Source organism: Rhopilema esculentum, chromosome 19 (assembly GCF_057945365.1).
Source record: "Rhopilema esculentum isolate cy_ngs chromosome 19, ASM5794536v1, whole genome shotgun sequence".
NCBI lineage: Eukaryota > Metazoa > Cnidaria > Scyphozoa > Rhizostomeae > Rhizostomatidae > Rhopilema > Rhopilema esculentum.
Genome location: NC_142833.1, coordinates 7,551,687 through 7,573,920, shown reverse-complemented (window position 1 = coordinate 7,573,920; position 22,234 = coordinate 7,551,687). Strand labels below are relative to the sequence as shown.

The 22,234-nt window shown below is 36.0% G+C and overlaps 1 protein-coding gene across 1 annotated transcript in view; it reads left to right on the top strand.

Annotated features, from left to right (window-relative positions):
• The window catches only part of LOC148957955 (uncharacterized), a 52,430-nt gene that overhangs the window by 26,270 nt on the left and 3,926 nt on the right, over nucleotides 1-22,234 (top strand). Inside the window, exon 2 of the mRNA XM_089113914.1 lies at nucleotides 21,599-21,667. Coding sequence (XP_088970040.1) covers nucleotides 21,599-21,667 — 69 coding nt within the window. The remainder of the gene's footprint in view (nucleotides 1-21,598; nucleotides 21,668-22,234) is intronic.

Here is a 22,234-nt window from a genome sequence, read left to right as displayed (position 1 = left end):
TGGACCTTTCATGATTTTTTCTTCGACTTCTGGCTTCGCATTGTCTCTTCTCAACGTTAATTGGTATATTTGACTTTTACCACTCACGTTTGATTGAAGAAATTCTATTTTGATCTTTTACTGACATCTTTTGAATATATCCTTCTAAAATGATGCAGCATAGTCTAGCTCAATGCGTTACCGGATCCGACGCCGTCGTCCTCCATCTTGATCTATTCAATGCTGCTCTGGAAGTTGTGATCAATTTTAAGCCAGTGCAATCCATCCAAAGACATACATGAACCCTGAAGCTTTTGGTCTTCCTACCTTCTTCTGCTATTTATCTTACCATTCAGAAGCGATCATTGCATGCTTTCGTTTCTTTTTCTATCTCCCAGATATTTGATTTTCCTGATCTGGAGCATGGCAACAAGTCGTTGCACTCTGGCTATCTTTCTAAGTAGTTCCTTATTTGTTATTTGTTGAAGTGAATGGCATTCTTAGCAACTTTCTTTGGCAAGATAGCTCCATTCACACAGACGACCCATTTTTGACATTGCTTTGGTTGAAGTTTTCACGAAATAAAGTAAAATTGACTGTATTTAGCTATGGAGCAATATTTTACAAAACATATTGCTTTGTTTACGAACTCTGTCTCACAGCTAAGTTTCCTTTTCCAGAGCTTGTTAAAACTAACATGGCTTCTTATCAAACTATATATTTTGCAGGATAGGAAATGAGAATCATAGAAAAGTGGTTTTTGTGCTTTATACATGACTGAAGAATTGCTAGAAACTTTGGGTCAGCTCCTGATATTCAGATTATGAATAAAAAAATAGAAATTGGATTCTTTCTTGATTCGCTCATTCATAACAACAAACGTACAAAATCTAATATTTTCTAATGTAAAAATGGTACAAAATGTAAAAATCATTTAAAATGTTGTATTTAAAAAACAGGCGAGAAGTGGATATAAAACTGTGTCTATGTATGTGTCGTTTGTAATTCGCAGCTACTCAAGCAATGTAAAATGTCGTCGGTATCCAGGAATTATTTTTTTTCTTGAATGCTTCACCAAAATTCGTCGATTTCTCTTGGCTCAGAGGTGATATTTTGGCAAGTAAATGCGACCCTACGACCATGATGACGAGAAGGTCTAGTCCCAGAAGACATCGAGCATGTTGTGCCCTGTACACAAGGACAACTAAGTTGGGACACTGAAAGTCCACATTCTTCGTTTACTTTAGGCATTTTGCGACAAACACCAATTGATGTTTCAGAGTCACCATTAAGCGGAGTGCAGCATTCTGAGACACCACAATCGCTGTACGAACTGCAGTACTTCACTTGCTTTACATCGATCAATTGCCTGCCAATACTTCTTCGAAACGACAGCTGATTGTTGAAAGCATTGTACACACTGTTCTGTGCAGCAGACATATGTGTAGCTAGAGCAAAAAGTACGATTGCTGAAAGCATTTTAACGCCCATTTTGTCGCAGTATTGTTTAAGCTCTGTTTTTGATGTTGCAAGTAAGGTTGCTGTTTGCATACTGGCTGAGCTAACTCTAATTTATAGGTTTTGCATGTTGTGTTTGTTGCTTCAGTTTAGATTACAAATATTGGTTTGTGGTTAAGCGCGATTCGTTCGTTGGGTAATTGTCAGTGTTTTGAGCAACAAAATTTTTATATATGGTATAACTATAGCATGAGTTATGAAACAGACATGCAGCATAATCTGGGCAAGTTATTACTACAGGTCTGTATTTATGTGATCGACGCCAAGTCTCCAAGTTGCTCAAATGCTTCAAGCACCTTTGTATTGGGTAAGTTCTATAGATCTATAAATATAATCTAGTCTGAGAAAAGATATATTAGTTGAAAGGCCGAGTGGTATTGAAGAATAACTTACTTGATGTTATGTAAGTGTACTCACGCTGGTAGTAATCATGATCAAGATAAAAAAGTCAACATAACTTTAATAAGGAATAAAGTTTTATCCATGATCATTATCACAGTAATTATCAAAATCGACAATCGCACAGTAATCACACTTTAAATGTCCTTGTTATTCGTTTTTTCCCTTTCTCAGCCCTAAAGATTAGGTCTTTGCATTCTATGGTTCTGAAGAACAGGCCTGTCGCCAAAAAAACCAGTTGGACTTTTCCTGATTTTTTCTTCGACTTCTGGCTTCGCATTGTCTCTTCTCAACGTTAATTGGTATATTTGACTTTTACCACTCACGTTTGATTGAAGAAATTCTATTTTGATCTTTTACTGACATCTTTTGAATATATCCTTCTAAAATGATGCAGCATAGTCTAGCTCAATGCGTTACCGGATCCGACGCCGTCGTCCTCCATCTTGATCTATTCAATGCTGCTCTGGAAGTTGTGATCAATTTTAAGCCAGTGCAATCCATCCAAAGACATACATGAACCCTGAAGCTTTTGGTCTTCCTACCTTCTTCTGCTATTTATCTTATCATTCAGAAGCGATCATTGCATGCTTTCGTTTCCTTTTCTATCTCCCAGATATTTGATTTTCCTGATCTGGAGCATGGCAACAAGTCGTTGCACTCTGGCTATCTTTCTAAGTAGTTCCTTATTTGTTGCTTGTTGAAGTGAATGGCATTTCTAGCGTCTTTCTGTGGCAAGATAGCTCCATTCGCACAGACGACCCATTTTTGACATTGCTTTGGTTCAAGTTTTCACGAAATATTGTCAAATTGACTGTATTTAGCAAAGGAGCATTCTTTTACAAAACATAGTGCTTTGTTTACGAACTCTGTCTCACAGCTAAGTTTCCTTTTCCAGAGCTTGTTAAAACTAACATGGTTTCCTATCAAGCTATATATTTTGCAGGATACGAAATGAGAATCATAGAAAAGTGGTTTTTGTGCTTTATACATGACTGAAGAATTGCTAGAAACTTTGGGTCAGCTCCTGATATTCAGATTATGAATGAAAAATAGAAATTGGATTCTTTCTTGATTTTCTCATTCATAACAACAAACGTACAAAATCTAATATTTTCTAATGTAAAAATGGTACAAAAAGTAAAAATCATTTAAAATGTTGTATTTAAAAAACAGGCGAGAAGTGGATATAAAACTGTGTCTGTGTATGTGTCGTTTGTAATTCGCAGCTACTCAAGCAATGTAAAATGTCGTCGGTATCCAGGAATTATTTTTTTTCTTGAATGCTTCACCAAAATTCGTCGATTTCTCTTGGCTCAGAGGTGATCTTTTGGCAAGTAAATGCGACCCTACGACCATGATGACGAGAAGGTCTAGTCCCAGAAGACATCGAGCATGTTGTGCCCTGTACACAAGGACAACTAAGTTGGGACACTGAAAGTCCACATTCTTCGTTTACTTTAGGCATTTTGCGACAAACACCAATTGATGTTTCAGAGTCACCATTAAGCGGAGTGCAGCATTCTGAGACACCACAATCGCTGTACGAACTGCAGTACTTCACTTGCTTTACATCGATCAATTGCCTGCCAATACTTCTTCGAAACGACAACTGATTGTTGAAAGCATTGTACACACTGTTCTGTGCAGCAGACATATGTGTAGCTAGAGCAAAAAGTACGATTGCTGAAAGCATTTTAACGCCCATTTTGTCGCAGTATTGTTTAAGCTCTGTTTTTGATGTTGCAAGTAAGGTTGCTGTTTGCATACTGGCTGTGCTACCTCTAATTTATAGGTTTCTCATGTTGTGTTTGTTGCTTCAGTTTAGATTACAAATATTGGTTTGTGGTTAAGCGCGATTCGTTCGTTGGGTAATTGTCAGTGTTTTGAGCAACAAAATTTTTATATATGGTATAACTATAGCATGAGTTATGAAACAGACATGCAGCATAATCTGGGCAAGTTATTACTACAGGTCTGTATTTATGTGATCGACGCCAAGTCTCCAAGTTGCTCAAATGCTTCAAGCACCTTTGTATTGGGTAAGTTCTATAGATATATAAATATAATCTAGTCTGATCAAAGATACATTAGTTGAAACGCCGAGTGGTATTGAAGAATGGCTTTCTTGATGTTATGTAAGTGTACTTACGCTGGTGATAATCATGATCAAGATAAAAAAGTCAACATAACTTTAATAAGGAATAAAATTGTACCCATGATCATGATCACAGTAATTATCATAATCGAAACTTGCACAAAAATCACACTTTAAATGTCCTTGTTATTCGTTTTTTCCCTTTCTCAGCCCTAAATATTAGCTCTTTGCATTCTATGGTTCTGAAGAACAGGACTGTCGCCAAAAAAACCGGTTGGACCTTTCATGATTTTTTCTTCGACTTCTGGATTCGCATTGTCTCTTCTCAACGTTAATTGGTATATTTGACTTTTACCACTCACGTTTGATTGAAGAAATTCTATTTTGATCTTTTACTGACATCTTTTGAATATATCCTTCTAAAATGATGCAGCATAGTCTAGCTCAATGCGTTACCGGATCGGACGCAGTCGTCCACCATCTTGATCTATTCAATGCTGCTCTGGAAGTTGTGATCAATTTTAGGCCCGTGCAATCCATTCAAAGACATACATGAACCATGAGGCTTTGAGTCTTCCTACCTTTTTCTGCCATCTATCCTACCATTTAGAGGCGATCATTGCAAGCTTTCGTTTCTTTTTCTATCTACCAGATATTTGATTTTCCTGATCTAGAGCATAAAAACAAGTCGTTGTACTCTGGCAAGCTTTTTAAGAAGTTCCTTATTTGTTATTTCTTGAAGTGAATGGCATTCTTAGCAACTTTCTTTGGCAAGATAGCTCCATTCGCACAGATGACCCATTTTTGACATTGCTTTGGTTCAAGTTTTCACGGAATATAGTAAAATTGACTGTATTTAACAATGGAGCAATCTTTTACAAAATATATTGCCTAGTTTACGAAATCTGTCTCACAGCTAAGTTTCCTTTTCCAGAGCTTGTTAAAACTAACATGGTTTCCTATCAAGCTATATATTTTGCAGGATAGGAAATGAGAATCATAGAAAAGTGGTTTTTGTGCTTTATACATGACTGAAGAATTGCTAGAAATTTTGGGTCAGCTTCTGATATTCAGATTATGAATGAAAAATAGAAACTGGATTTTTTCTTGATTTTCTCATTCATAACAACAAACGTATAAAATTTAAAATTTGCTAATGTAAAAATGGTACAAAATGTAAAAATCATTTAAAATGTTGTATTTAAAAAAAGGTGAGAAATGGATATAAAACTGTGTCTATGTATGTGTCGTTTGTAATTCGCAGCTACTCAAGCAATGTAAAATATCGTCGGTATCCAGGAATTATTTTTTTTCTTGAATGCTTCACCAAAATTCGTCGATTTCTCTTGGCTCAGAGGTGATATTTTGGCAAGTAAATGCGACCCTACGACCATGATGACGAGAAGGTCTAGTCCCAGAAGACATCGAGCATGTTGTGCCCTGTACACAAGGACAACTAAGTTGGGACACTGAAAGTCCACATTCTTCGTTTACTTTAGGCATTTTGCGACAAACACCAATTGATGTTTCAGAGTCACCATTAAGCGGAGTGCAGCATTCTGAGACACCACAATCGCTGTACGAACTGCAGTACTTCACTTGCTTTACATCGATCAATTGCCTGCCAATACTTCTTCGAAACGACAACTGATTGTTGAAAGCATTGTACACACTGTTCTGTGCAGCAGACATATGTGTAGCTAGAGCAAAAAGTACGATTGCTGAAAGCATTTTAACGCCCATTTTGTCGCAGTATTGTTTAAGCTCTGTTTTTGATGTTGCAAGTAAGGTTGCTGTTTGCATACTGGCTGTGCTACCTCTAATTTATAGGTTTCTCATGTTGTGTTTGTTGCTTCAGTTTAGATTACAAATATTGGTTTGTGGTTAAGCGCGATTCGTTCGTTGGGTAATTGTCAGTGTTTTGAGCAACAAAATTTTTATATATGGTATAACTATAGCATGAGTTATGAAACAGACATGCAGCATAATCTGGGCAAGTTATTACTACAGGTCTGTATTTATGTGATCGACGCCAAGTCTCCAAGTTGCTCAAATGCTTCAAGCACCTTTGTATTGGGTAAGTTCTATAGATATATAAATATAATCTAGTCTGATCAAAGATACATTAGTTGAAACGCCGAGTGGTATTGAAGAATGGCTTTCTTGATGTTATGTAAGTGTACTTACGCTGGTGATAATCATGATCAAGATAAAAAAGTCAACATAACTTTAATAAGGAATAAAATTGTACCCATGATCATGATCACAGTATGTTTCAAAATTCGAAACTTGCACAAAAATCACACTTTAAATGTCCTTGTTATTCGTTTTTTCCCTTTCTCAGCCCTAAATATTAGCTCTTTGCATTCTATGGTTCTGAAGAACAGGACTGTCACCAAAAAAACCGGTTGGACCTTTCATGATTTTTTCTTCGACTTCTGGATTCGCATTGTCTCTTCTCAACGTTAATTGGTATATTTGACTTTTACCACTCACGTTTGATTGAAGAAATTCTATTTTGATCTTTTACTGACATCTTTTGAATATATCCTTCTAAAATGATGCAGCATAGTCTAGCTCAATGCGTTACCGGATCGGACGCAGTCGTCCACCATCTTGATCTATTCAATGCTGCTCTGGAAGTTGTGATCAATTTTAGGCCCGTGCAATCCATTCAAAGACATACATGAACCATGAGGCTTTGAGTCTTCCTACCTTTTTCTGCCATCTATCCTACCATTTAGAGGCGATCATTGCAAGCTTTCGTTTCTTTTTCTATCTACCAGATATTTGATTTTCCTGATCTAGAGCATAAAAACAAGTCGTTGTACTCTGGCAAGCTTTTTAAGAAGTTCCTTATTTGTTATTTCTTGAAGTGAATGGCATTCTTAGCAACTTTCTTTGGCAAGATAGCTCCATTCGCACAGACGACCCATTTTTGACATTGCTTTGGTTCAAGTTTTCACGGAATATAGTAAAATTGACTGTATTTAACAATGGAGCAATCTTTTACAAAATATATTGCCTAGTTTACGAAATCTGTCTCACAGCTAAGTTTCCTTTTCCAGAGCTTGTTAAAACTAACATGGTTTCCTATCAAGCTATATATTTTGCAGGATAGGAAATGAGAATCATAGAAAAGTGGTTTTTGTGCTTTATACATGACTGAAGAATTGCTAGAAATTTTGGGTCAGCTTCTGATATTCAGATTATGAATGAAAAATAGAAACTGGATTTTTTCTTGATTTTCTCATTCATAACAACAAACGTATAAAATTTAAAATTTGCTAATGTAAAAATGGTACAAAATGTAAAAATCATTTAAAATGTTGTATTTAAAAAAAGGTGAGAAATGGATATAAAACTGTGTCTATGTATGTGTCGTTTGTAATTCGCAGCTACTCAAGCAATGTAAAATATCGTCGGTATCCAGGAATTATTTTTTTTCTTGAATGCTTCACCAAAATTCGTCGATTTCTCTTGGCTCAGAGGTGATCTTTTGGCAAGTAAATGCGACCCTACGACCATGATGACGAGAAGGTCTAGTCCCAGAAGACATCGAGCATGTTGTGCCCTGTACACAAGGACAACTAAGTTGGGACACTGAAAGTCCACATTCTTCGTTTACTTTAGGCATTTTGCGACAAACACCAATTGATGTTTCAGAGTCACCATTAAGCGGAGTGCAGCATTCTGAGACACCACAATCGCTGTACGAACTGCAGTACTTCACTTGCTTTACATCGATCAATTGCCTGCCAATACTTCTTCGAAACGACAACTGATTGTTGAAAGCATTGTACACACTGTTCTGTGCAGCAGACATATGTGTAGCTAGAGCAAAAAGTACGATTGCTGAAAGCATTTTAACGCCCATTTTGTCGCAGTATTGTTTAAGCTCTGTTTTTGATGTTGCAAGTAAGGTTGCTGTTTGCATACTGGCTGTGCTACCTCTAATTTATAGGTTTCTCATGTTGTGTTTGTTGCTTCAGTTTAGATTACAAATATTGGTTTGTGGTTAAGCGCGATTCGTTCGTTGGGTAATTGTCAGTGTTTTGAGCAACAAAATTTTTATATATGGTATAACTATAGCATGAGTTATGAAACAGACATGCAGCATAATCTGGGCAAGTTATTACTACAGGTCTGTATTTATGTGATCGACGCCAAGTCTCCAAGTTGCTCAAATGCTTCAAGCACCTTTGTATTGGGTAAGTTCTATAGATATATAAATATAATCTAGTCTGATCAAAGATACATTAGTTGAAACGCCGAGTGGTATTGAAGAATGGCTTTCTTGATGTTATGTAAGTGTACTTACGCTGGTGATAATCATGATCAAGATAAAAAAGTCAACATAACTTTAATAAGGAATAAAATTGTACCCATGATCATTATCACAGTTATTATCATAATCGAAACTTGCACAAAAATCACACTTTAAATGTCCTTGTTATTCGTTTTTTCCCTTTCTCAGCCCTAAATATTAGCTCTTTGCATTCTATGGTTCTGAAGAACAGGACTGTCACCAAAAAAACCGGTTGGACCTTTCATGATTTTTTCTTCGACTTCTGGATTCGCATTGTCTCTTCTCAACGTTAATTGGTATATTTGACTTTTACCACTCACGTTTGATTGAAGAAATTCTATTTTGATCTTTTACTGACATCTTTTGAATATATCCTTCTAAAATGATGCAGCATAGTCTAGCTCAATGCGTTACCGGATCGGACGCAGTCGTCCACCATCTTGATCTATTCAATGCTGCTCTGGAAGTTGTGATCAATTTTAGGCCCGTGCAATCCATTCAAAGACATACATGAACCATGAGGCTTTGAGTCTTCCTACCTTTTTCTGCCATCTATCCTACCATTTAGAGGCGATCATTGCAAGCTTTCGTTTCTTTTTCTATCTACCAGATATTTGATTTTCCTGATCTAGAGCATAAAAACAAGTCGTTGTACTCTGGCAAGCTTTTTAAGAAGTTCCTTATTTGTTATTTCTTGAAGTGAATGGCATTCTTAGCAACTTTCTTTGGCAAGATAGCTCCATTCGCACAGACGACCCATTTTTGACATTGCTTTGGTTCAAGTTTTCACGGAATATAGTAAAATTGACTGTATTTAACAATGGAGCAATCTTTTACAAAATATATTGCCTAGTTTACGAAATCTGTCTCACAGCTAAGTTTCCTTTTCCAGAGCTTGTTAAAACTAACATGGTTTCCTATCAAGCTATATATTTTGCAGGATAGGAAATGAGAATCATAGAAAAGTGGTTTTTGTGCTTTATACATGACTGAAGAATTGCTAGAAATTTTGGGTCAGCTTCTGATATTCAGATTATGAATGAAAAATAGAAACTGGATTTTTTCTTGATTTTCTCATTCATAACAACAAACGTATAAAATTTAAAATTTGCTAATGTAAAAATGGTACAAAATGTAAAAATCATTTAAAATGTTGTATTTAAAAAAAGGTGAGAAATGGATATAAAACTGTGTCTATGTATGTGTCGTTTGTAATTCGCAGCTACTCAAGCAATGTAAAATATCGTCGGTATCCAGGAATTATTTTTTTTCTTGAATGCTTCACCAAAATTCGTCGATTTCTCTTGGCTCAGAGGTGATCTTTTGGCAAGTAAATGCGACCCTACGACCATGATGACGAGAAGGTCTAGTCCCAGAAGACATCGAGCATGTTGTGCCCTGTACACAAGGACAACTAAGTTGGGACACTGAAAGTCCACATTCTTCGTTTACTTTAGGCATTTTGCGACAAACACTAATTGATGTTTCAGAGTCACCATTAAGCGGAGTGCAGCATTCTGAGACACCACAATCGCTGTACGAACTGCAGTACTTCACTTGCTTTACATCGATCAATTGCCTGCCAATACTTCTTCGAAACGACAGCTGGTTGTTGAAAGCATTGTACACACTGTTCTGTGCAGCAGACATATGTGTAGCTAGAGCAAAAAGTACGATTGCTGAAAGCATTTTAACGCCCATTTTGTCGCAGTATTGTTTAAGCTCTGTTTTCGATGTTGCAAGTAAGGTTGCTGTTTGCATACTGGCTGAGCTACCTCTAATTTATAGGTTTTTTATGTTGTGTTTGTTGCTTCAGTTTAGATTACAAATATTGGTTTGTGGTTAGCGCGATTCGTTCGTTGGGTAATTGTCAGTGTTTTGAGCAACACAATTTTTATATATGGTATAACTATAGCATGAGTTATGAAACAGACATGCAGCATAATCTGGGAAGGTTATTACTACAGGCCTGTTTTTATGTGATCGACGCCAAGTCTCCAAGTTGCTCAAATGCTTCAAGCACCTTTGTATTGGGTAAGTTCTATAGATATATAAATATAATCTAGTCTGATCAAAGATACATTAGTTGAAACGCCGAGTGGTATTGAAGAATAGTTTTCTTGATGTTATGTAAGTGTACTGACTCTGGCTTTTAATCATGATCATGATTTTAAAATCAACAATAATCAAGGATTGTAATTGTAACAATGATCATTATCAGAATTCATCAAATCTAGCACTTGCATGTGTACATGACTCTTTTAATGTCCATGTTTCATGTTATTTTCCGCTTTCATCACTACGTTAAGGACGCTGTATTCATCAATTCTGAAGAATTGAATTTTTTAAATTCTATTCTTCAACGCTGTTGTACTGATTGGACATCTCCTCTCACGGCTATGCTGATTGGGCTATTCTGGTTATATGTTCATTTTTTTCTGATGGCCCTATATTGATACACAACTTTTTATATATTTTGCTGCTTGATCTTTTTGGCCTTCATTCTCACTTTTATGATCTGAAGAGTGTCAGGCAAAAGCTTACGTCATATGTAACATTTTTATATTCTAAAACTTTTCCAACATTTGAGTTATTCAAACTGTAAACGTTGTGGAAGAATGGTATTCCTTGATTTTTTATAAGAGTACTAAATAATTAGGTATTTATTATTCTGCGGCGTGAGGAAACAGCAATATAACTCTCAACAGTTTCCATTGAAAGGATAATACATTAAGAATCAGGTGTAAATTTACGCAACATTCTGCAGCTACCACCCTAGAAGGCTAGCGTTTCCAATTTGAAGACTGTAATATTTTTGATAGCTGAGATTATGTAATATAAATTATAACCATGACCCTTAAGACAACCATCATTTCTAACTTTGCATGAAATCGTCGATCCAACCTTGATCATTAAAATCGTCGTCGTACCTTCTTGCAGCGTGACACGTTCTTTTGATGTTTGCATTATTCTTTGCCCCGATTCGAGTTTCTTTTCCGTTTTTTGACTGTAAATCTTATTTGATTATATTTGAAAACCTTGATTTATTTTCTCTTAAATCTGCATACAAACAACATTATCACCTTCTTCAAGGTCTAGATCGTTGCGTTTTCTGATATAATGCTATATTTTCTTGCTTTCCAATCTCGATGTTCTTTTTAGTTTTTTGTGTTTATTTAGAATTTTTCTTGCATTTAATTCAGGTAAAAGATATCTTAATTTTCTGTTGGAAAGTAGCTCGGTTAAAAGGCGCTACCGTTATAACATAGGAAAGGGGGGGGGGGGCGGGCTGTCCTTCAACGAAATAAAACCATTGCAGTTCTTTTCTCCAGTCTTACCCTTCTGTTTTGCTGTTGTCAGTTCTTTAGTTGATTGCTTCATGAAGGTCTCTGCAAAACCAGTGCCTTGCAATTTGAGAGGTATGCTTAGCATCCATTCAATATTTATTGCTCTGACTCATCTTTCACTTTCTCTCTTTTTGATCATCTGTTTTACTCTCTCAGATCTTTACGATGTCTTTTCCTTTAAAGAGAACACCTTTTTCTGTACCTTAATGACCGATTTACACTGATATTTTAGCTTTCTTCTTTAATCATATATAAAAAAAATTCAAAATATTTGCGTTTCTTATCAAATTTTGCCTTTAATCAATTCAAAAAAATTTCGTTTCTTACTCATTTCCTATCCTTTTAAAAACGCTAGCTTGTTAGCAGTTCATTTATTGCGTCATTCTAAGGCAGTATTAGTACCCGGTTCAATGCATCAGCACAAATCCCAATTTTTTCTATTTAGTTGCACATTGGCAATCAGATTGCTTATGTGAAAAGAGCAAGCAAACATTTTTTGGCCTCTAAATCTTGGTTTATGATAACCTTGGCAAAACAGAACGAGTCTTTCTTATACCAAGATGAATAAAGTTTTTAGATGGTTCCAAAATTTCGGTAAATAATCAAAGCCAATCGCAGATAAATAATAAACAATTTGTTAGCGTATGCCCAAAACTTGCTAGTAAACTAAAGGTAAAGCCTAACGGCGTTCCGATTAAATATTTGCACATCGTTGATGCCGACCAGAAATTTTCGTGATGAGCGAGGATGCAATGCTTGCTTCTCTAAATATGCTAAAAATGGCACCCGGTCCAAATGGAGTTGCAACATATCTTGTTAAAGATGCTGCAAAGTTTATTGCCGGATCATTGGTGATGATATTCAATGCGTCTCTGAAACGGCACCTTTCCAAACATCTGAAAACTCGCAAATATTACACCAATTTCGAAATGAGGAAAATAATTAAAGGATCATTTAATTTCTCTCCGTTTTTTTCAAATTATTTGAAAAAATTTTGCATGATCAATTATCGGACTTCCTTCTCTCCACCAGAAAATTGACAAGGAACCAGCTTGCAACTTTACGCTATTTTTTATCTAAAAAATACATTCAACACAGTAGACCCTGAAGTACTTTCAATCATACGGAATTATGTCTTTCAAGGAAGATTTTTGGACATCTGTTTTTGATATAACTAGCTGTAGACACGGTCTCAACCCAAACGGATGCTGAACATTTAGGGGAGCTTAGTATTGATCTTGCCTGAATACTATTGCTTCGTCAGGAGAGCACAACTGCCTGAATGAGACTTGAGATTTGACTCACTTTGCTGCAGCTCTCCAAGCCGTTATGTCTCTACGCCTGCACCGTTTATGCGCTTAGCAAGTCTGATCTGCAGCCGTAAATAGGGAACGGCATCATCAAATTTTTTCAATATTCTTTAAATTCTTTCAGACGTTATTTACTCCAATATCTGATCTCCATTTCTTCATCGGTTTTTAGTTGTTCAGACAGCAAAACAAATTTTAAAAATTATCCAGTGCTTCACTTTTCCTCTCATGTAGACATTAATGTAGCTCACTTAGTAATTTAAAAGGTGAGAAAATTTATTGAAAATTTTCTTGGCGGTGCAGAGTTCAAAAAATGCTTCAAAAAAACAAAAGTTTCAAAACATATTCAAGGTTTTGGTCTGACACTCTTCAATTTTTAAAACGTCACAATTTGCCCGGGGTACCAGAGCCTCAGTGAAAAAATTGGTCGGTGAAGTTTTGGTCGATAAGTGTAGCGTCCCACCACTGTTCGACCACCTCTTTTACTAAGGCTCAAGTGCCCAGGGTAGTCATTACACGGATCCTACATTAGACCCCGTTTACACTAGAGTGCTTTATCTGGATGAATTTTTATCCGGATCAATTTTTTTATTTGTTTGTGTAGTACCGGAGAAAATTTTATCTGTTTAGCCCCTCCGTTTACACGGTGAAACTAAATGGTGAGTTTTTTAATTGGGCATGCGCACAACCTTTGATTTAAGAACACGCGAAAATAATTTTCATTGATGTCAGAGTGAACACGTTCATATTTCTGTCTTAAAGTCGACAATGCCAAAGAAATCAGAGAATACATCGACGGGAAATAGCAAGAAGGCTGATAAAAACTTCACATGGACAGATGAGGAAACTGCTTTGCTGCTTCAAGGTCTTTCCCAGAATCGTCGTGGTCGTCGATTTCTTCTTGAAGCTTTCAGAAATAAGACCTATTCTTTGTAGTCGTGAATCGCTTTCGTCAACTATTGATTCCAAGTTGCGTTGGCTAACTCTATAGGATCTCTCAGATAGAGCAGCTAATAGAGCGTTCAGCCTTGCTGCAGCAGCTACTGAGCTTAAAAATGCAAACAGAGATAGTATGATGTTTTGAAGACTTTCATCTTTGATGGTTCAGGAAACAGCGAAAATGACATGAAATATTAACAAAAGCGCGCCAATTTTTTCTCTTGCGCCGTTTCGTTATCATATTTAAATGGCCTCAATATGAAACAGAATAGCCTCACTGTGTATGCGTACACAAATTTATCCGGATAAAACCGTTTACACTCCCCTTTGCCGGATAATTTTCTATCCGGACACAAATTTATTTGCTTTCGTAGCAGGATAGATATTTGTACGGCAAAGCGGATAAATATCTACACTGATAAAATTCGCTCGTGTGGACAGAGAGCCTATCCGCATGAAAATTTTTCCGGATAAAACACTCTAGTGTAAACGGGGTCTTAAATAAGCCTAGTTGTTGTAGAATAAAATAGGCCAATCAGAAACGGGAATAGTATCCAAGTGTAAAAACGAACTTTTTCCGTCCACACAGTAGCGTTTTTTTCATTTTCATGTAGATCGATGTAACGATGACCTGACTCAGCTTACGAACCGAATTAGTTTCCCGCCAATTTAGTTTCTGGGTAGCCTCTTGTTTGCCCCTGCCGTATTTGCTGTTTAAGCCGTGGGGGAATTTTTGCAACTGCCTTTCTCTTAAAACAATTCTGGGTAATGTGTCCAGATTTTTACTAAAGTGACATTTCTTTGAATTTCTCGTCTTCTGCTCTGTAAATTTCTTGGTAATATTGCATTTAAACATGTGTCGTTTTGAAACGGCTAATTGCCCTTTACTTCCGCCTTTGATTTTATCAAATTTGTGAATCAATCTTCAAGGGACATTATTCAAAATCAATTTTGGCTTATAAATTGACTCTATACCTGCGATTATAAAGAGTTAAACTTCAGGCAAACTGCTGATTAGTAGGGTAACGGAATCTTTTTTTTTCTATGCTGTCATCCACTATAATATAACTTTCTATGCTGTATTTACACGGTCGATCGTCTTCACTTTTTCCCATTCGTGCAAAATATACTTTTTTACTTTTCGAGATAGCGATTTTGATTCAAAATGTTGCTCGATTGTATCGTACATAAATTTTTTAAATTTGTTTCAACAGAGTTCCGCAAGGACCATGTTTTCCCTTTTTTTGAAATTTCCTCTGTTGTTTAGACGTTGATCTAGCTTTCAGGGTCTCTTTACTGGTAACTTTCTCCATTAAATCGTTTCCAATGAGATTCATTGTGATCTGGAGCTTCAAGATATGATTGCTCATTCCATTCAGCATTTGATTTTAAAACCAGTGTCATTGGATGCCATAATAACAACGGAAACAACTTAAAATTCAAACGGACTTTTTCACGCCTGACCTCTCCACAGAGCATTTATCAGAAGTCATGATGCAGATGAAAATCTCACATCAAATCATGAACAGGCCAATAACCCATTGGAAAATTTATGTTTGTGCAAGAGATAGTCAACAGCGACAAATCATCGTATAGAACTTCAACATTTCATCGGCCTAAACAATAACAAACAGGAAGTGAAGTAAGTTATTAATGAGCATCTAAACAAAAGAAATGCAGTCCATCCCAGAATGCATTATGCTTGGCAAAGTACCAATCACAAAGGGAGTCACAAGTTTCCAACATGCTTTACCAAAATTCGTCTATTTCCCTTGGCTCAGAATTTATCTTTCTGCAAACAGGTAGTACCTATGAAAGAAAATGGTTGACTTGAATTTTGGAATTTAGGAAGAGGATAACTTTTTGTAAATTGATGGCTACCTCTTCTTATCTAAGGTAACCATCTTATTTAAAGACAGGTATGCTGTTTTATCCATTTCATTTCGGTCAAAGTCATGAAATTTTTTCTGACAAGGACATCAACACAAGTGTATCCAAGTTATGACCTCGCCCAGATCAGCTTGAAATTACAAAGTCTTATGATGCTTACCCTACGACCATGATGTCGAGAAGGTCTTATCCCAGAAGACATCGAGCATGTTGTGCCCTGTACACAAGGACAACTAAGTTGGGACACTGAAAGTCCACATTCTTCGTTTACTTTAGGCATTTTGCGACAGACACCAATTGATGTTTCAGAGTCACCATTAAGCGGAGTGCAGCATTCTGAGACACCACAATCGCTGTACGAACTGCAGTACTGCACTTGCTTTTCTCTGGACAATTGCCTGCGAATACTTCTTCGAAGCGAATTTTGATTCTTAAAAGCATCGTACACTCTGTTCTGTGCAGCAGATATATGTGTAGCTAGAGTAAGAAGTATGATTGCTGAAATCATTTTAACGCCCATTTTGTCGCAGTATAGTTTTAGCTTTGTTATCTATGTTGCAAGTAGGATTGCTGTCTGCATACTGGCTGAGCTACTTGTAATTTATAGGTTTTTCATGTTGTGTTTGTTACGTGGGTTGAAAATCGAGATATTGATTTCAAGCAACTTCATACGCCAAACGTGGCCGTTACATAAGATGGTGCCTTGTGGAAACCAAGGGAAAATTACATCGTGAAATGCGATGATTATGTAAGTTTTGATAATAATCATGATTACAATTATATTTATCGTTATGATAATTCAAACAATGATGATCATGATTATGATTATGTGGTTGATTTCAATGATGATGTCATGATTATTAATGCTCTGATTCATCTTCAGCGTGGTAATAGGAAGTTTTGCAGAAAATATGAATTCTTTGTTGCATTAAATGCTTTATTCAACTACAGTAATTTTTCTCTTTCTTCCTGTCTCTACCTTGAATAATGAGAACTTTTTCTTAGTTCATCCCATTTTTAAAACCATATCTGACATCAAGTTTGTGTAAAATTCTTGTTTTTAACATGCTTGTTTCCAAATTTGAATTTCTTTATAATTGATTTTTGTTATACTGAATGAAAAAGTAAAAATATACTGATGTGGTCTTTTGCAATCGCAGCCCAATTCTTAAGACAAGAATCAATATCAGGCGAGGAATCTGAAATATTTTGGATAAATAAAAGAAAAAAATTGCAAAGAGTAAGTTAAATAAATTAAATGGCAGAAGTCGGTTTGGAAGACCAAGAAAATCATTGAACAAAATGGACTGGCTTAAAAAAGATCACAACCATTTAAGCAACATTGCAAAGATCAATATGAAGGAAGAATATAATTTGAAAGGTCAAACCATTCTTTTTGCGAGAGGTCTTCCGTTGGAACGAATGCAAATACCTAAACTGTAGGGTCGAAAGAGAGAAAGAACTTTCAAAGTGTGATTATTATGCACGAGTTGATTTTGAAAATAATCGTGATAGTGATTATGGTTACAATTATTTACCTTATTATAATTATGTTGACTTGATCATATAATCATGATCATGATTAAAAACAGAGTCAGTACACTTACATAACATCAAGAAAGCCATTCTTCAACTCCGTGTTTCAATTAATGTATCTTTGATCAGGCTAGATTATATTTATATAATTATATAACTTACCCAATACAAAGGTGCTTAAAGAATTTGAGCAACTTGTAGACTTGGCGTCGATCACATAAATACAGGCCTGTAGTAATAACTTTCCTGAATTATGCTGCATGTCTGTTTCATAATTCATGCTATAGTTATACCATATATAAAAATTTTGTTGCTCAAAACACTGACAATTACCCAACGAACGAATCGCGCTTAACCACAAACCAATATTTGTAATCTAAACTGAAGCAACAAACACAACATGAAAAACCTATAAATTAGAGGTAACTCAGCCAGTATGCAAACAGCAACCTTACTTGCAACATCAAAAACAGAGCTTAAACAATACTGCGACAAAATGGGCGTTAAAATGCTTTCAGCAATCGTACTTTTTGCTCTAGCTACACATATGTCTACTGCACAGAACACTGTGTACAATGCTTTCAACAATCAGCTGTTGTTTCGAAGAAGTATTGGCAGGCAATTGATCGATGAAAAGCAAGTGAAGTACTGCAGTTCGTACAGCGATTGTGGTGTCTCAGAATGCTGCACTCCGCTTAATGGTGACTCTGAAACATCAATTGGTGTTTGTCGCAAAATGCCTAAAGTAAACGAAGAATGTGGACTTTCAGTGTCCCAACTTAGTTGTCCTTGTGTACAGGGCACAACATGCTCGATGTCTTTTGGGACTAGACCTTCTCGTCATCATGGTCGTATGGTCGCATTTACTTGCCAAAAGATCACCTCTGAGCCAAGAGAAATCGACGAATTTTGGTGAACCTCTTCAGAAAGGAAATAATTCCTGGAAGCTGGTGACTTTTACCATTGCTTGAATGACTGCGAAGTACAAACGACGTATACACATAGACACAGTTTTATCCACTTTTGAACTTTGTTTTGAAATACAACATTTTAAACGATTTTTACATTCTTTCATCTGTACTACTGTACTTTAGAAAATGCTAAATTGTACGTTGGTCGTTGTGAATGAGTAAATCAAAGAGGAATCCAATTTCTATTTTCTTATTTTCATCTGAATATCATGGGTGGAACTAGAGTATGCAACAATTTTCTTGTCATGTATCAATGCAGCCATAAGCTTTTCGTATGGTTTTCATTTCCAGTCCTTCAAAAACGCTACTGACATTTGCTTGAGGATTGAGCCGATGAAAGTAAGGATGTGATAGGTAATGATGATGATAATCACAACAATCAATAAGAACATGATTAGAATTACGATTGTTTATTGATTAAATCATTAGGGGCAAAGATTATCAATTAGGGTTATAAATTATATTTAGAAAAGTGCTAAGGTCCTATGGCGAAGCATTTATAAGGAAAAGAAAGGATAAGTTGCTGACATTTAGCTTCAAAAGATGGCAGATTGTAAAAAATTGAAAGAAAGAAAAGGAGAAAATGCATTAGTTTGAGCAATCTCTGGAAAAGGAAACATAGTTGTGGAGCACTTTTCGTGAACTAAGCAATAAGGCTTGAAAAAGATTGATTGAAGTCCTAAACATAGTCAGTTTTACTATACTCAAAAGAAACATGAACCATAACAAGAATCTAGTGGACTTCGGGGCCTCAATTGATGTTATTCAGATAACTTCAGGTTGAAATTGGCCTTCCTCTTTGGCACCGCCCATGATTTTGACTGACATGAAGCGATTTCAAGGCATTTGTTCACATAGTTCAGAAAACTAAGAAACTTTCTAGCGATCTTAAATTTGCTTTAAAAATCTTCCAATCTTTTAGGTACCCGCCTTGTGTAAACTACTTTGTGATAGAGATTAAGGACTAAAATATTGCAATTCTAATTAGCGATGAATTTCTACGCTAAAATAAAATTAGATAAGTAGAACAACCATTTAACTTATATCTCGATTAAAATATTCCGCTAGCAAGATTAGAATTATTTGCATCAAACAGGAAATTCTCTGTACAATTCTTAGCCATGGTCCCCACATTGTGTTTTCTGTGTTAGCTCTGGTAACCTATCTTGTGAGGACCAGGCAGTTTCTTACCTTGTTGGCAGCAAACCTTGTTGGTCAACCAGAATAATCTTCCATTTAAATTCCCTGCCAGGGTGTTTTTTGTCCAAATGTGCCTGAAGATTGTCTTTCCTTGCTTTTAAATCGCACCATAGCACTGAACTACCTCTTTGCTGGAAAATTTTCCCCAACCATAGATTTCAATTTAGATTTGAGGATGGTAACATATGGCAACCTCTGTTGAAGCTGTATGAAATGGAGGCTGGGACTTTTTCTTAATTGCCACTTATATACTGAATTTTTTTATTGGTCTGTTTATTCATAAAATATGCAAAAATAAGAACTATTCTACCTTCTTTTCAGTTACATGGAAATGAATAGCTTGATTCCTTCCTTGTCACAATCATGATCACTACCTTTTTTCTTAGTTTTCAAGTTTTTGGGTAAAATTTTTCCTTCCTAATTTTTCCCGTCTTTCTAAGACCTTCGTACGCGACCTTAGGCCGTAGGGTCACATGGTTTTTTGGACTCTGGCAGTTTATTCACTGCAAACAAACACATTCATTTATTTTGATGAAACTAAGTTGTAGTAAGATTATTGAATTCTTTTGATTTCTGTTTTGATTTCTTCTGGAAGTTAGTTCCAGATTTTGTACCCTTGGAAACTGAATGGTTTGATTCCAAAATTTGTCGTTCAAGCCTTCTGTATCAAAAGGGGATTTTGTACACGAAGGTTGCGATATGTTAGTAAGGGCAAAATTAGTCCTTCATAAAAATGGGATTTAGATTGTTGGAAGTTTATATACTTCTTGATTCTAATTGACTAAAACGGATCCTAGTTTCCTTTGAGTTGGCGGTTAAATCCTTATAGAAGAATGAATAGTTAGAATTGTTGATGGCCACATGGTTGTGGTGCCCTTCCATGCTCACTGTGGTATCGTTCTATATATTGTGTTTATTATCAATTATCAGGAGCATAAATAAAAAATAATCAGAATACGCCCGTCGTAACGCTCTTTCAATAATAAATTCTCAAATTGTGCCCCCTTATATGACCCCCGTCCCTTCATATGAGACCCAAATCTGAAAGTAATATTTTGTAGTAAGCCCTTCTCTCGAATAAACTCCCACCTTAACATGCTATTTTTGCGCTTTATAAAGCCCCAGTAGAGACAGGACCTTTTTAACATACAAACTAGGGGGCAATTGCCCCTGCAGCCTCAATGAATTTGCCCCCGAAGCAATTTTTCTTGGAAAAGGCTATGAGCGGTGGGTTAATCGATATACAACAGGAAGATAAACAGTTTAGCCCAGGATCGAAAGCACATTCTGCAGCGAATCAAAAAACCTAAAGTAAGTGAGTCATTAAAGGCAATTAAACTATCAATGTTTTAGACTAAAGTACAAATTGTGCTTTGATTTATTATTTCTCAAGGAAAAAGTTGTTAATTAAAATTGCAAAGGAAATGTACTCGAAGATCGTGAAAAAGCGATGAAAAGATCTACTTGTAGATGTCTAGTGTAAGCCATTTCTTTCATTGAGCCCCTCCCTTCAATAAGCCCCACTTCAAATTTGTCTAAATTTGTAAGCCCCCAGGGTGCTTATTCGGGGGAATATAGTACAAGCTATACGCTCCCTCTGACAACGGAGAGAAAATAGAGGACACATTACTAGGAACAGATGTCCCAATCATAAAATCAGAGTCATCAAAAGGCGTATCCAATATATGTATAGTTTAAGTTTGCAAAACTTAAGTGAAGTAGATATCTATATTGTATCAATTTTTTATCAAAGAGTATTGATAAGAACCTTTTTCCTGTGGTTCTTCTGACAACATCTGGAACAGTCTCGTGCATGCGTCGCGCATTTAATTTTTTGCCCTATACTATACGTGGCGGTTGTACGGCAACAGACCATAAACATAAAATAACTCCAGCTTGACCACGCCCTGTTTTTATTTCTTCCCTGAAGATGGTTTTAAAATTTTGGCTAATTTGATGGAGGGAACAATCAAACTGTAATTTGATTGGCTAGTAAGATTAATCATTTGTTACGTCATATTAGATGTTGATATTTAAATGAAGAGAAAGCACGTCGAGAAGCTATTTTGTTATACTAACATTGTACTTGCTTTTCTAAAAAGATGGGGAGGGTACTGTCTACTCTGAGGAAGTCTTCAAGAAGCAGAAAAAGAAATTTGGAAGTGGAAACGGTAAGTAAAAATTACTACGAGGCTTTTATTACGTCCCTGGTTACATTTGGAGAGTTGCCCAACAGGCGTAATGGCTCTGACGAGGCAGCACGCATCCTCGGCTATGTAACAGTAAACTGTCTCTTCTAAATAATCGTTGAAAGATTTTCTAGAAACAAGTATTGGCTAAGACTCGAAAGAAAAAATTGTGTTTCATTGCTATACTTAAACACAATCAGGACTGTAGTTTAAGCCTTCTTCCAGTGTCCAGAAAATTTATCCTTTCTCCATCTAATAAAACTAACGGTAAAAGCCTTTGAAAATTACAATAGAAGTAGGTAGTGACACGGTAATAGTATAAATTATTTTGTTTTTATTTCTTTGACCTTTTTCTGTCATTGGCCGTCGGTCTAAATATTTTTTTAGAATCTGGTTTTTTCCCATAAACTTTGAGCAACAAAATCATCAGTTTTCTTGCATTGAATTCTCTGTAAGTTTTTATTTGTATGAAATCAATTACTGGAGCGTTCAACTGCGGATGGTTATAAACAGAATTGATATAACAAAAAACAACGAATATTTTGTGAT